The sequence below is a fragment of the Platalea leucorodia genome (genome assembly GCF_965183815.1).
Source record: "Platalea leucorodia genome assembly, chromosome: 3".
Lineage (NCBI taxonomy): Eukaryota > Metazoa > Chordata > Aves > Pelecaniformes > Threskiornithidae > Platalea > Platalea leucorodia.
Genome location: NC_138825.1, coordinates 128,006,897 through 128,018,683, shown reverse-complemented (window position 1 = coordinate 128,018,683; position 11,787 = coordinate 128,006,897). Strand labels below are relative to the sequence as shown.

General features: G+C 72.9%; 2 protein-coding genes across 5 annotated transcripts; one reads left to right on the top strand and one right to left on the bottom strand.

Moving 5' to 3' along the window:
* Positions 1-1,893: 1,893 nt before the first annotated feature.
* Positions 1,894-2,190, top strand: UCN (urocortin; the record flags this gene model as incomplete). Its single annotated transcript, XM_082305179.1, has 1 exon — positions 1,894-2,190. The coding sequence occupies one exon, from the start codon at positions 1,894-1,896 to the stop codon at positions 2,188-2,190; it is 297 nt and encodes a 98-aa protein (XP_082161305.1).
* A 4,933-nt stretch (positions 2,191-7,123) lies between these two features.
* Positions 7,124-10,493, bottom strand: TRIM54 (tripartite motif containing 54). 4 transcript variants are annotated; one of them, XM_082305588.1, is made up of 10 exons: positions 10,221-10,493; positions 9,765-9,937; positions 9,386-9,557; positions 9,197-9,292; positions 8,857-9,090; positions 8,591-8,613; positions 8,288-8,412; positions 7,851-7,952; positions 7,524-7,562; positions 7,124-7,262 (listed from the first exon to the last, which is right to left on the bottom strand). In XM_082305588.1, the coding sequence occupies exons 1-10, from the start codon at positions 10,386-10,388 to the stop codon at positions 7,252-7,254; spliced, it is 1,143 nt and encodes a 380-aa protein (XP_082161714.1). In that variant the 5' UTR covers positions 10,389-10,493; the 3' UTR covers positions 7,124-7,251. The 4 variants fall into 4 exon arrangements, with proteins under 4 accessions (XP_082161714.1, XP_082161712.1, XP_082161715.1 ...); XM_082305586.1 differs by having other exon boundaries at positions 9,197-9,557; XM_082305589.1 differs by lacking the exon at positions 8,591-8,613 and having other exon boundaries at positions 8,288-8,431; positions 8,853-9,090.
* Between the last annotated feature and the right edge of the window lie 1,294 nt (positions 10,494-11,787).

Genomic DNA, 11,787 nt, shown 5'->3' with positions numbered 1-11,787 from the left:
CAGGAGGCTGGGCCCAGCCCGGCCTCAGGCACCACGTGGGGCTGTGGGGCTCGGCCCAGCGCTCCCCAGCCCACGGGTTTGGGGGTGCTTGTCAGAGGCTGCGGATGGCAGGAGTCTGCAGCCCCGGCATGCTGAGCCTCTCACAGCTGCGTGCAGGAGCGCAGAAGACCCTGGTGTGTCGGGGGTGAGTGAGCTGCGAGCGTGGCACGAGCTGGGTGCTCATCCCTGGAGCAGCCAGCCCCACGGCGTGGGGGCTGCCAGGGCTGGGGGGTTGAGCCCAGCCCCTGCTGAGGGCTCTGCCCTAGAGCTGCAGGGAGGGGGTGCTGGGTGCCAGCCTTCACGCTGGATCCACGTCACGGGGGCATGGCACCGTGTGCTGCCTCACTGCCGGCAGGGCTGTGCCCCCACCACCCCTGTGCAGCCCGGCATGGGATGCGCTGTGCGAGGGGCCATGTTGAGCCTCTGTCCCCAGGCTCTGCCCAACACCGGCACCATGGAAAGAGCCCGCTCTGGGCCCATCTTGGCACCAGCGCCAGCATCGGCACTGGGTGTCAACTCGGTTCCCCTCCACCTGGAGGCAGAGGCACAGGGCTGCCAGGCAGGGCCGCAGCGCTGCCGGGGGTCTGGAGGCAGCAGTGTGGTGCACCAGCAGCTACCTCACCTCTTGGCAGCGGCGGCCGGTGCCCCGCGCTGGAACATCCTGCATGCAGCACAGCGCCGTCGGCTCCGGTGCCTTCGCTCTATGAGTCACAGAATTTGGCTGCTGGTGCCTCGCTGCCGCTCAGGGCTGTCTGCAGCGCGCGCGGCGGTCTGACCCCGGCCCCGCGAGCTCTGCGCGGGGCACGGTGCCTCCAGGCCCCACGCAGCCGGGTCCTGCGTGCCCCACCCGTGCCCGCCCTGTGCCGGTGGCCGGGTCCCCCCCGCCCGGAGGCGGCCCCGCCGCCGCGCCCGGTGCCCGCCCGGGACGGCGCTGCCCGGCGCTGCCCACCCGCGGGTCCCACGCCGAGCAGCCGCGGCTCGGCCCCCTCCGCCGGCCCGGCGCGGCTCAGCGGCGCACGGGGGTCGGGCCGGCCCCGGGGCCCTGCCCGCCGCGGCGGCACCCGGCCCGCCCGGCCCCGGTGCCCGGCCCTTCAGCACCGCGGACAGCGGCGCCGCCGGGGAACGGGGCCGGGGCGGGAGGGGCGCGGGCAGCGCCGGGAGGGGGAGCGGGGCGAGCCGGGGCCGGGACCCGGGGCCGGGAGGCAGCACGCCCGGCGGCTCCCGGCCCAGGGCCCCGCCGCGCCCCTCCGGGTGGGCGCCGGAACGGAACGGGGGCCGCGGTCCCCGAGACCGGGGAGAGCAGGGCCCGCCCCGCCGCCCCGCAGCCCCGCCGCCCCGCAGCCCCGCCGCCCCGCTCCCCGCCGTCCCGCCGCCCCGCCGTCCCAGCGCTCACTCCGCAGCCCCGCCGCCCCGCTCCCCGCCGCCGCCCCGGTGCCCCCCCCGCCCCCGCCCCCCGCCGGCCGGTGCGTGCCCGGCGCTGACGTCAGCCCGGGCTCCCGGGGCCATATAACCACCGGCCGCGCCGCCGGCTCAGCCCCCGCGGGACCGATCGCGCTCCGCTCCACCGCCAGAGCACCGGCAGGGGACAGGGGACAGCCACCGGGTACGGGGCGGGGGTACGGGGCGCTGGGGCCGGGGGCAGCGCCGGGGCGGGGGCCGGGGAGGGCGCGTACGGGACGGGGCGGGCGGCCGGGGAGGGGGCACCGCTCCCGGGGCGGCCCCGTGCCCGCGCTGCCGGCTCCGCTCCCGCCGCCGGGTGCGCGGTTCCCCTCGGGTCCCCCGGTCCCTGGCGCCGCCCCGGTCTCTCCCGGTTGCGCTGAGCCCCCGGCCCCGCAGGTGCGGACGGAGCCGAGGATGCGGCGGGCGCTGCTCACCCTCCTGCTGCTACTCGCCCGCCCGCAGCCCGCCGCCGCCCGCCCCGACGGCTCCGTCCCGGCGGCCGCGGCCGGGGCCGAGGCGCGGGGCCGCCCGCTCTGGCCGCCGCTGGCGCCGCCGCCCCCGGAGCCGTGGCGGGCGCGGCGGGAGGAGCCGCCGCTCTCCATCGACCTCACCTTCCACCTCCTGCGGCACCTCCTGCTGCTCGCCCGCGCCCAGAGCCAGCGCGCCCGCGCCGACAGCAACCGCCTCATCCTCGACGCCGTGGGGCGCTGAGCGCCGTCCCGGGCCCCACCGGGGCTGCGCCCAGGTCCGGCCTCCGCCTCCGCCTCCGCGCCGCGGGCACCGGCAGACACCGGCCCCGGCCCCGGCCCCAGGCCGCGCCTCGTCCTCGGCGCTGGGGCGAGCGGGCGCGGTACCGGCCCCGGCAGGGCCCCGGGACGGGCCCGCACCGATTTTGTAATAAAACGTGGTGGAAACCCGAGGCGTGAGCGAGTGCGGGGCGGGGGCGGCCGAGGCCGGGCTCACCGGGAACGGGGCCGGGCGGGCAGCACCGGGCCTGGGGACGGGGCTGCGTGTCCCTGGGGGGAGGACGGACCGTGGGGTCCCGGGGGAAGGAGCTCCCAGGCAGCCCTGGGTGTGGTGGGAAGCAAAGGACACCGAGCGATGGGCGCAGCGGGCCCCTCGCCACCAGCGAGCAGGGCAAAGAGGTGCTGCACCCGCATGCGGGCAGCTGGGACGTGAGCGGGGCAGCAGAGCTCTGTGTATGGCAGGCCCCCAGACCTGCAGCCAGAGCACTGCAACAGGGCGGGACGGCTCGTGGGGCTGGGGGGCACGGACACAGGAGCACTGGGGGGGGGCTCCTCTGTGGGACACTCGGGGCTGCTGAGCACTGGTGGGTCAGGACTGGAGCAGAGAGCAGGGAGGGGGACACTGCGGCGGGACACGTTTCATACCCCCTATCAAGAGGAGGACATGGATGAAGCCTTCGTGAGCCAGCTGGGGGAGGTTCAGCCTCCCCATGGGTGGCCCTGGTCCTCACAGGGGCCTTCAACCTGGTCTGGTTGAAGATGTGAGGTGCTGGAGCGTGGCCAGAGCAGGGCAGCGAGGCTGGGGCAGGGGCTGGAGCACAAGGCTGGGGAGGAGCGGCTGGGGGAGCTGGGGGGGCTCAGCCTGGAGAAGAGGAGGCTGAGGGGAGCCCTCCTCGCTCTCTGCAACGGCCTGAAAGGAGGCTGGAGCCGGGGGGGTCGGTCTCTGCTCCCCAGGAACAAGCGATGGGACGAGAGGGAACGGCCTCAAGCTGCGCCAGGGCAGGGTTGGGTTGGGTATGGGGAAAAACTTCTTCCCCCAAAGGGCTGTCAGGCCCTGGCCCAGGCTGCCCAGGGCAGGGGCTGAGTCCCCATCCCTGGGGGGATTTAAAAGCTGGGGAGACGTGGTGCTGAGGGACGAGGTTTAGTGGTGGCCTTGGCAGTGCTGGGTTAACGGTTGGACTCGAAGATCTTATGGGTCTTTTCCAACCCAAACCATTCTAGGATTTGATGATTCACTGATAACCTCCCCGATCCCTGCTAGAAGGGCAGCACAGCAGGACTGGCGCAGTGAAGGAGGCTTCTGGAGAGTGCTTAGGGCTGTGATGGTGGCAGCCGCGAGGCAGTGGAGGTCGGCAGGCAGGGGCAGGCAGGAACGCAGGCAGCAGGGTGTAGCTCCTGGACTTCAAGTGAGCCTTCGGTGACCCCGGTAGGTGAGGTCTGGCAGGGGGCAGCTCCGAAGGACGAAGGAGCTGAGCAAAGCCGGAGGCCTTTGAGGACGAGCTGAAGAGTGGCCACAGGATGCCGGGACGGCTGAGGGTGGAAAGGGCCCCGGGAGATCTCCACTCCAACCCCCTGCTCAGGGTAGGGGCAGCCAGAGCTGGTTGCTCAAGGTCATGTCCATCCAGGCTTTGAAAGAGGAAATTTCATCTGGACATGAGAAACCTGGAACTGGAAGACTGTACTGCCAGGAAAGGCTGTGCTGGAACAGTTTCCCCAGAGCATCTCCCTCCTTGAAGGTACTCAGACCGACTGGGCACAGACCTGGACAACCTGCTCCAGGGGACCCTGCCCGAGCAGGAGCTGGGATGAGGGGAGCACCAGCGGCCTTTCGCCCCCCGGTGAGCCCGCGGGTAGCTTCACAGCTGGAGAGGCCACAACCTCCCTGGGCAGCCTGTTCCAGGCAACCTGTTTGATCAGCCTCGCCTTAAAAAAAAAGAAGTGTGTTTTTTGAGAAAAAAAAAACAGCAGCTTTGGAAAAAAGTTTCAGTGGATGCTCCTCTGGTCCAGTTTGTGCTCACTGCCTCTGGTCCCGTCACTGGGCACCACTGGGAAGAGCTGCCTCTGCCTCCCTTCCCTCCCATGTACACACATGGATTCAAGCCCGCTGAGCCTTCCCGGCTCCGGGCTGAGCAGTCCCAGCCTCTCCTCGTGCGGCAGACGCTCCAGTCCCTTCAGCGTTGCTGTAGCCCTTCCCTGGCCTCCAGCGGTCGCGTCCTCCTCGCACCGGGGAGCCCTGCCCTGGCCAGGGCTCCGCAGCCGCAGCCTGCCCGTGCTGCGTGGCGGGGAGGGCTCCCGACCCGTGCTCGGCCCTCACAGCCCAGGGCGCTGTTGGCCACCTCCTCCGGGCACGCTGCTGCCGCCGCCTCTCCAGCTCGGTGTCACCGCAGAGAGGGGTTTTTTGTTGCTGTTGCCCTTCACGTCCCTCAACAGGTCCCATTCGAGCGGGGGCCCGTGGCGCCAGGCAGGAACTCTGGGCACGCTCCCCGGCTCCCCGGCCAGCGCCTGCAGGGACGCGCAGCAGAGCTGCCCGCCGGCACCAGGGAGAGGCACAGATGGACCAGGGCTGGTATGGAGATGCTGGGAACCCAGGGTGGAGATCCAGCATGGGGAGAGGGGGGCACGAACACACAGGCTGGGACAGACAGCAAAGGAGGAATTTTAAAACCTTGCCTGGGTGCGCGGGGAGGGTGCCAGGCGGCCAGAGACCAGCCAGGGCTGGGGCAAGCAAGGTCAAGGAGAGCATCCACCCCACCCCGGGCAGTCGGGGGCTGCCCAAGGACAGGCTGGGGCTGGGGAGGGCAGACGGGTGACAAGCACTTGGAGACGGGGCTCAAAGAAGGAAACTACCCGAAATAGAGGAGAGCCAGGCTGGGGCTCTCCTGAGACACCTCAACCACCGGGGTGGCACCCAAGGGTGCCCAGGGCCTGCTGGGATCCTTGTGAGCCCCTCTCTGCCATCTCTGGAAGGTGATGGGGACAGGGGGACATCCCTGAGGGGTGGAGAAAGGCAAACGTCGCCTCCCCAAACCGCCGGTGCAGGGGCGGAGCAGCTACCCCGCCTCGCCTCGGTCCCAGGGACCATGCAGCCTCCCGGGGCACATTTCTGATGTGCAAAGGAGCAGACGGCGACTGGGAGCAGCCAAGCTGGGCCACAAGGTCGATGCCGCCCCCAGCTGCATTGCCTCTGCCACGAGCAACAGCTCGGGGACGCAGGAGACCAGGGATGTCCCTTAGCCTGTCCCTCGCCGGAGCTGAGCACGTGTCTGCACTGGGACGTGGGATCTGTGGGTGGGCAAGCGGAGGGTGCAGCGGGCTGCTCGGGGAGCCACGCGCTGCTGGGGGCTGGTGGCCAGTGAGTGTTGCAGGGCACCGCGCCAGGGCCCTTCACTTGGGTTTGCAGGTGAATTCCCCAAATCTGCGGGGACCAGTGACCCCGCTTGAGGGCAGAGCTGCCACCGGTGGGACAGAGCCAGGCTGGAGGAAGGGGCCAGCGAGGACCTTACAAGGACAAAGGCAAAGTCCTGCGCTGGGCAGGCAGAGCAGCCGTGCAGGGAGCGAGTTCAGCACGGGCCACGAGGCGGGAGCCGCGCCAGGCCGCGTCCCGTGGGGGGACATGCAGTGCCGTGTCCCATGGTGGGCTCAGGTCCAGCACTGGTCCCTCTCACCCACCTCCCCGCCCCAAGCAGGGTCTGTGCTGGGGACGGCTGGAGCTGCTCTGGACTCCTCAGCCCTGTTTTAAGGGTTGCTGTGCTCTTGGGAGGAGAGCTGTCCCTGTGCCACAGCGGGGGGGGGGTCCGGCTCCAGCTCCCCGCACCCCAGGAGGCAGCTGAGGGGCCCCATCTCCCCCAGCTGCACAAGCCCGGCTCCCGTCCCCCCAGCGTCCCCTGCCCGGCCGGGTGTCCCTGCCTGTTTGTTCCCAAGGGCCCAGACTGGGCCAGGAACCAGCCGGTGGCAGGGGAAGGGTCCTGCTGGCACGGCCCAGGCACAGGGGTCCCCTTGGCTGCCAGGGCACCCCACTGGGGTCCACCCCAGGTTCACCAGGACCTGCCACGCGCAGGAGTTTCGTTTCCCCCACTCCTGCGGGCCCGTCCTCACCCGGCCTCCGGGATCCTGCACCCCAGCCCCTGCTCAGCTTGGTGGGAAGCAGGCTTGCTGCGGGGTGCCCTGCTCTGCTGGGTATCGGGGGTCCCGGACGGGCCCAGCAGCCAGCCCTTGCTGCGCCCCGGCAGGGGCAGGGGACGGCAGCAGGGGACACCCCCATGGTGGCCCAGCCCCAGGGGACCTGCCCAGCCCCAGCCTCGGCCCCACGAGGAGCCCCTCGCCATGTGCATCATCTGCTGCATCAGCCGTGACGCCACGGCGGCGCGGGACGAGGCGGGTGACGCAGCCAGCACTGCCACGGCCCTCCTGGGGGGCCCAGCCGGCGGGGCAGGGGGCGCGGGCCCCGACCCGGCGCTGATTGCGGCGTTCCCGGCTGTGTACTCAGCCAGCTCATCCCAGCGCTGTTTGCTCGGTGCACCCAGGGGACGGTGCTGCCGAGACAGCGCCAAGCCCAGCAGGGGGGCTGGCGAGGCTGGCGGGGCCGGTTGCGGTTCCTCACCCCCACGCCGGGGCTGCAAGCAGGGGGGCAGAGCCCCACTCGCAGGGTCCGGGGTGCGAAGCTCCCAGCCGCAATCCCGCCCTGGGCTGCTGGAGCCGAGCTGCGCGCGGGCTCCCCGGGGACGCAGCCCCTCGCGCGGGGTCCCGGGGGCACTACTGGGGTGGTGGGGCTGGGGGCCAGCTCAGTGCGGCAGGGGCTGCGCCCAGGCCAGACCCCATGGAGCCGGTGTGGAGCTCTGTTGGGGGCAGCCCCTGTGCCCACCCAGCCCACACACCACACCGGAGACGACGTCCTCACACACGGTTTAATGTCGGAGAGGGGCAGCTCCAGCATTTGGGGAACTACAGCAGCAGGGTTGAAGCTTGCCGAGGGGTGCCAGGGAGAGCGATGAGCCAGCGGGTGCCAATGCTGCCCCACAGCGCTGGCTCAGTGCTGACCTGTGCGGGAAACTGGCCTCAGCACCGCGCGGCGGGGACCCTGGGATCCCTGCCCTGGCCCCGCAGGCAGGGAGACAGGGACGGCCTGGGGGCCCTAAGGTGTGAACTCCCCCCATCCCCATCCCCATCCCCATCCCCATCCCCATCCCCATCCCCATCCCCATCCCATCTGTCCCCAGGAGGTGCCTCCTCTGCCCCACAGCACCCCACAGCCTGGCCCCATCCCCATCCCCCCCGCCTCAGTCCTGGTGAGGGTCTCACCATGGGGAGAGCTCACCGGCTTCTGCCTCGGCCCCACATCTGCAGAGGGAAAGCAGGTGACAAGATGGAGACAGAGACGCACCGGCACGCTGCAGGACCTGTGCAGCCGCATGCAGGCCATGGCGCAGCCACAGAGCCGCGGTGCTGGGCACGGCGTGGCACATCCCCCCCTCCATGGGCACAGCAGCCCCAGCCCCCTGGGCCCCACTGCGCCCCGACTGCTCCTGCAGCCCTGGGGCCAAGCACAGCAGCCAGGCACTGCACAGCACAGCATGGCACGGCACAGCATGGCACGGCACAGCATGGCACGGCATGGCAGGGACTCACCCTCCGTGGCTTCGGGCACCTCCAGGCTGTCCAGCCGGTCCTCATCTGCCGCAGTCTCGCTGCCGTCCCCAGGTCCATCTGCCTCATCCTCGCCCAGCGGCTCTGCAGGGCATGGGGACAGCTCAGCTGGGGCCCTCTTTCCCCATGGCATGGGCAGCCCGGGGACCCCCAGGAGGGACGTGACCAGCCCAGTGTGGGAGCCTCGCCCTGGCACGGGACACAGCAGCCCAGGAGCCAGGAAGGGTCATGGGGCAGGCCGCACCCCGCAGGGTCCCTGGGCAGTGCTGAGGGGCCACTCGTCCCCATTCTTGTGCGTGCGGGGCTACATCCCCATGCAGGGCGCGAGGTAGCAGGGGGCTCTGCCCATCCGAGGGCTGGGTGCCGCAGGCAGTCCCGCACGCCCCTGGGCATGGCAGCACTTGTCCCAGCACCGGCACCTGTCTGGAACTCGATGGTCCTCAGCATCTCCGCCACATAGTCCACGTTGATGGAGAAGTGGTCCATGTTCTCGTAGCCAGGCTCCGGGCGGCTGCTCATCGACACCTTGGACATGTCCGTGATCCTGCAGGGCAGGCAGACCCCTGGCAGCTGCCAGAGTCCAACACCCACGGCACCGCCGTGCCCCCAGCCATGGCCCGGCAGGGCTGGCCACAGCTGTGCCCCCCCGCCCCAGTGCCCTGGCCCTGTGCCCCCCACCCCGCCCCAGTGCCCCCAGCCCTGTGCCTCCCGGCCCCACTCACTTTTTCAGGAGCTCCTTGGAGTGCTGTGGAGGAAAGCGGGGGAGGGGGTCAGCATCTCCCTGGAGCAATGGGACCTGGGACCCCAGAGGCCAGATGGCACCCGCCCACAGCCCCACCCCAGCACATCCCGGGGCAGCCCCAGATCCTTTGGAATGACCACGGCCCCCCGCAGCGCCCTGCGGGGCAGCCCCAGCCCCCTTGGAGGGCCGTGGCCCCCTGCACGCCCGCGGCCCCCTGCACGCCCGCGGCCCCCTGCCCACACAGACCTGCAGATACACGGCCATCTGGGGCTCCTCCATGGCCTGGATGGCCGACTCCACCAGCTTGGAGGAGGCCTCCAGGTGGTCACCGTACTGGCGGATGAGGCCCCGCACGCGCTGAACCTTTGCCTCCTGCTCCCGCGCGATGCTCTGCAGCAGCTCCTTCTTCCGCTCCTCCAGGATGCTGTACAGCGAGTCGAAGCGCAGCCCCAGGTGCTGCTTCTGCCGCCGGCCGTTCTCCTGCAGGACCGCGGGACTCAGGGGCTGCCCCGGTCCTGCCACGTCCCCACCACGGGCACGGCGCCAGGGCCGTACGCAGCACCCAGGGACAGCCCCTGGCCCCCACCTCAATGGTGCGGCAGATCTCCTCCATCTGGGTGATGATGGCCTGGATGCGGTCGTTCCCCGCCACCAGCATGGCAATGCCGTCGCTGAGCTCGCTCTGGGATGGGACGGGACGGGATGGGAAGGGCGCGAGGGCCGGCTGGGTGGGCAGCCCCCAGGCCCCTCGCCGGCCCCCCCCAGGGCCACCCACCTTCTGGCGCTGGTAGACGGCAGGCAGCGGCGCGACCTCGCAGTCCTTGTGCGCCCCGAAGACCTTGCAGAGGGAGCAGGTGGGCGCCTCGCAGCGCAGGCAGTAGATGTTGATCCGCTCGTCCTCGTGCTCCTCGCACATCAGGTGCTGCTCGGCCTTGGCGTGCAGCGGCCTGCGGGTGGGGGCCGGCCACCGCTGCCCACCGGTGGGCCCCGGCCCCCGGGGACCCCCCGGCCACGCGTGGGCCCCGTTCCCCCCCCCCCCCGCTCCGGGTGGGCTCCCGCCTCCAGCCCTGTGCCTGCCGCCCCCCCCGGCTCCCTTTCACCCGCGGGGCTCGCCCCCCCGGGGGGTCCCCGGTGCCCCCGCGGGCTCCCCGCACCTGGCCGACTCCTGCTTGTAGATGTCGATGATGTTCTCCACCAGCAGGTTCCGCTGCAGCCCGTACACCCCGTGCCGGTCCAGCACCACCTCGTGGCGGCACGACGGGCACCGGAACCGGCCGCCCGACGGCACCGCGCTGGAGCCCCGCGACTGCCAGAGCGGGTTGGAGGCCTGGGGGGCGGCGGGGCGCGGGTCACGGCCGCGGCACCCCCGGCAGCCCCCCGGCAGCCCCCCGGCAGCCCCCGCCCCAGGCTCTGCCGCCGGGAGCGGGACCCCGCGGGGCCCGGCCCCTCCCGGCCGTGTGCCCCGCATCCCCCGGGCGGCCACGGCCCCGGCCCCGACCGCGACCCCACCGGCGCGACCGGGCCGTCCCCGCCGGGGGTCCCGGCGGCTCGTCCCGGGGCCGGGGCCGCATCCAGCCCCCCCCGCCGGTCGGGGTCCGGTCCGGGCGCACCTGGAAGACGTCGTTGGCGCACTTGCGGCAGAGGTTGTGCTGGCAGGGCAGGATGACCACGGGCTTGGTGAACATCTCCAGGCAGATGGGGCAGATGAGCTGCTTCTCCAGGCTCTCCATGCTCCGCGCCTCCGCCAGCAGCGGCTTCAGCCCCACCGCGAAGTTCATCGCCGCGGTCGCGGCCCGGCCCGGCCCGGCCCGGCTCTGCCCACCACGGCCCCGCTCCGGCTCCGGCCCCGGCTGCCCGGCTGCCCGGCTGCCCGGCGCCCGCTCTGCCCCGGCCCCGGCCCCGGCCCCGCTGAGCGCGGCGCTAATTTTAGCCGCCCCCGCCCCGCCGGGGCCGCCGCAGCTGTCGGCGGCGTCGGGTGACACTGAGTCACGGCGCCGCGGCGGGGCCCAGCCCCGCGCCCGGCCCGGCTCCCCCCGGGACCGGCTCACCCCGGGACCGGCTCCCCCCCGGGACCGGCTCCCCCCCGGGCCCGGCTCCCCCCCGGCCCGGCTCACCCCCGGGGACCGGCTCCCCCCCGGGCCCGGCTCCCCCCCGGGCCTGGCTCACCCCCGGTCCGGCTCACCCCCGGTCCGGCTCACCCCCGGGGACCGGCTCACCCCCGGCCCGGCTCACCCCGGGGAACGGCTCACCCCCGGCCCGGCAGCCCCGGGAAGGCAGCGGGGGCTGCGCCGCACACTGCTCGCCCCGGGCAGACCCCCCGCCGTGCCCGTCCCACCCCAACCCAGCCCCGAGCCCGCGGCCGGGGCAGAGCCCCGCTGCCCCCCGGGGCTCCCCGCCGCCTCCCGCCCGGGGAGGACGAGGGGCTGGGCCCGTCCCGCCGGACCCCGGGCGGCTGGGGCGGGCTGGCGTGGGGCGCCCGGCCCCGCAGCGAGCAGGGCCCGGGAGGGCAGAGCGGCCGGGAGGCGCCTGCTCGCCCCGCAGGCAGCGGGGCCGGGCACGGGCTGGGGTCCCCCAGGCCCCACCGACCCTCTCCAGCGCCAGGGCCCCCCAACAGCAGCGTGGAAGGGCGCCCGGGAGGGACAGCGCCAGGAGCACCCGCGTCCCGCCACTCGCCCCGACACTCCGGCTATATTTAGGGGGTGAGACAGAGCCCGTGCAGCTGCAGGCAGAGGCTGCTGCCCGGGGTAGCGTGAGGGAAGGGACAAGGGCTCGCTCGGGGCCAAGGGCTCGGGGCCAAGGGTTTGCTCTGCCCCCCTTGCCCCTCGCTCCCCCGGGATGATGGGGCAGCACCGTCCGGCCCTGCCCTGCAGCAGGGCCGCAGCTCCCGGGAAAGCAGGGCAGGAGCGGGCAGCCTGGGCGGGCAGCTGGCAGCCCTGCCCGAGCGGGGAGCAGGGCTGCGGGCAGCACGGCGCGCAGGACGCGGGCACCGAGCCCTCGGCTGGCAGATGCAGTGGAAAGAGCCCCAAGGCCAGCGCGAGCCACACCGCCGCAGCACCGCTGCTCCTGCCCAGGGTGGCCGTCCCCCACGGGGCCGCAGGGAGACGGGGACGGTGCCACACAGCACATCAGCAGCAGGAGGAGCGGGGACAGTCCCTGCGGACGCCCCAGGGGACGCGG

Excerpts from the sequence above, each read along its gene's own strand:
- TRIM54 (XM_082305587.1), bottom strand. The coding sequence starts at position 10,388 with ATGAACTTCGCGGTGGGGCTGAAGCCGCTGCTGGCGGAGGCGCGGAGC. Across the intron at positions 7,953-8,287 it reads GACCATCGAGTTCCAGACAG|AGCCGCTGGGCGAGGATGAG; the intron begins GTGCCGGTGCTG and ends CATGCCCTGCAG. Across the intron at positions 7,563-7,850 it reads GGTGCCCGAAGCCACGGAGG|ATGTGGGGCCGAGGCAGAAG; the intron begins GTGAGTCCCTGC and ends TTCCCTCTGCAG.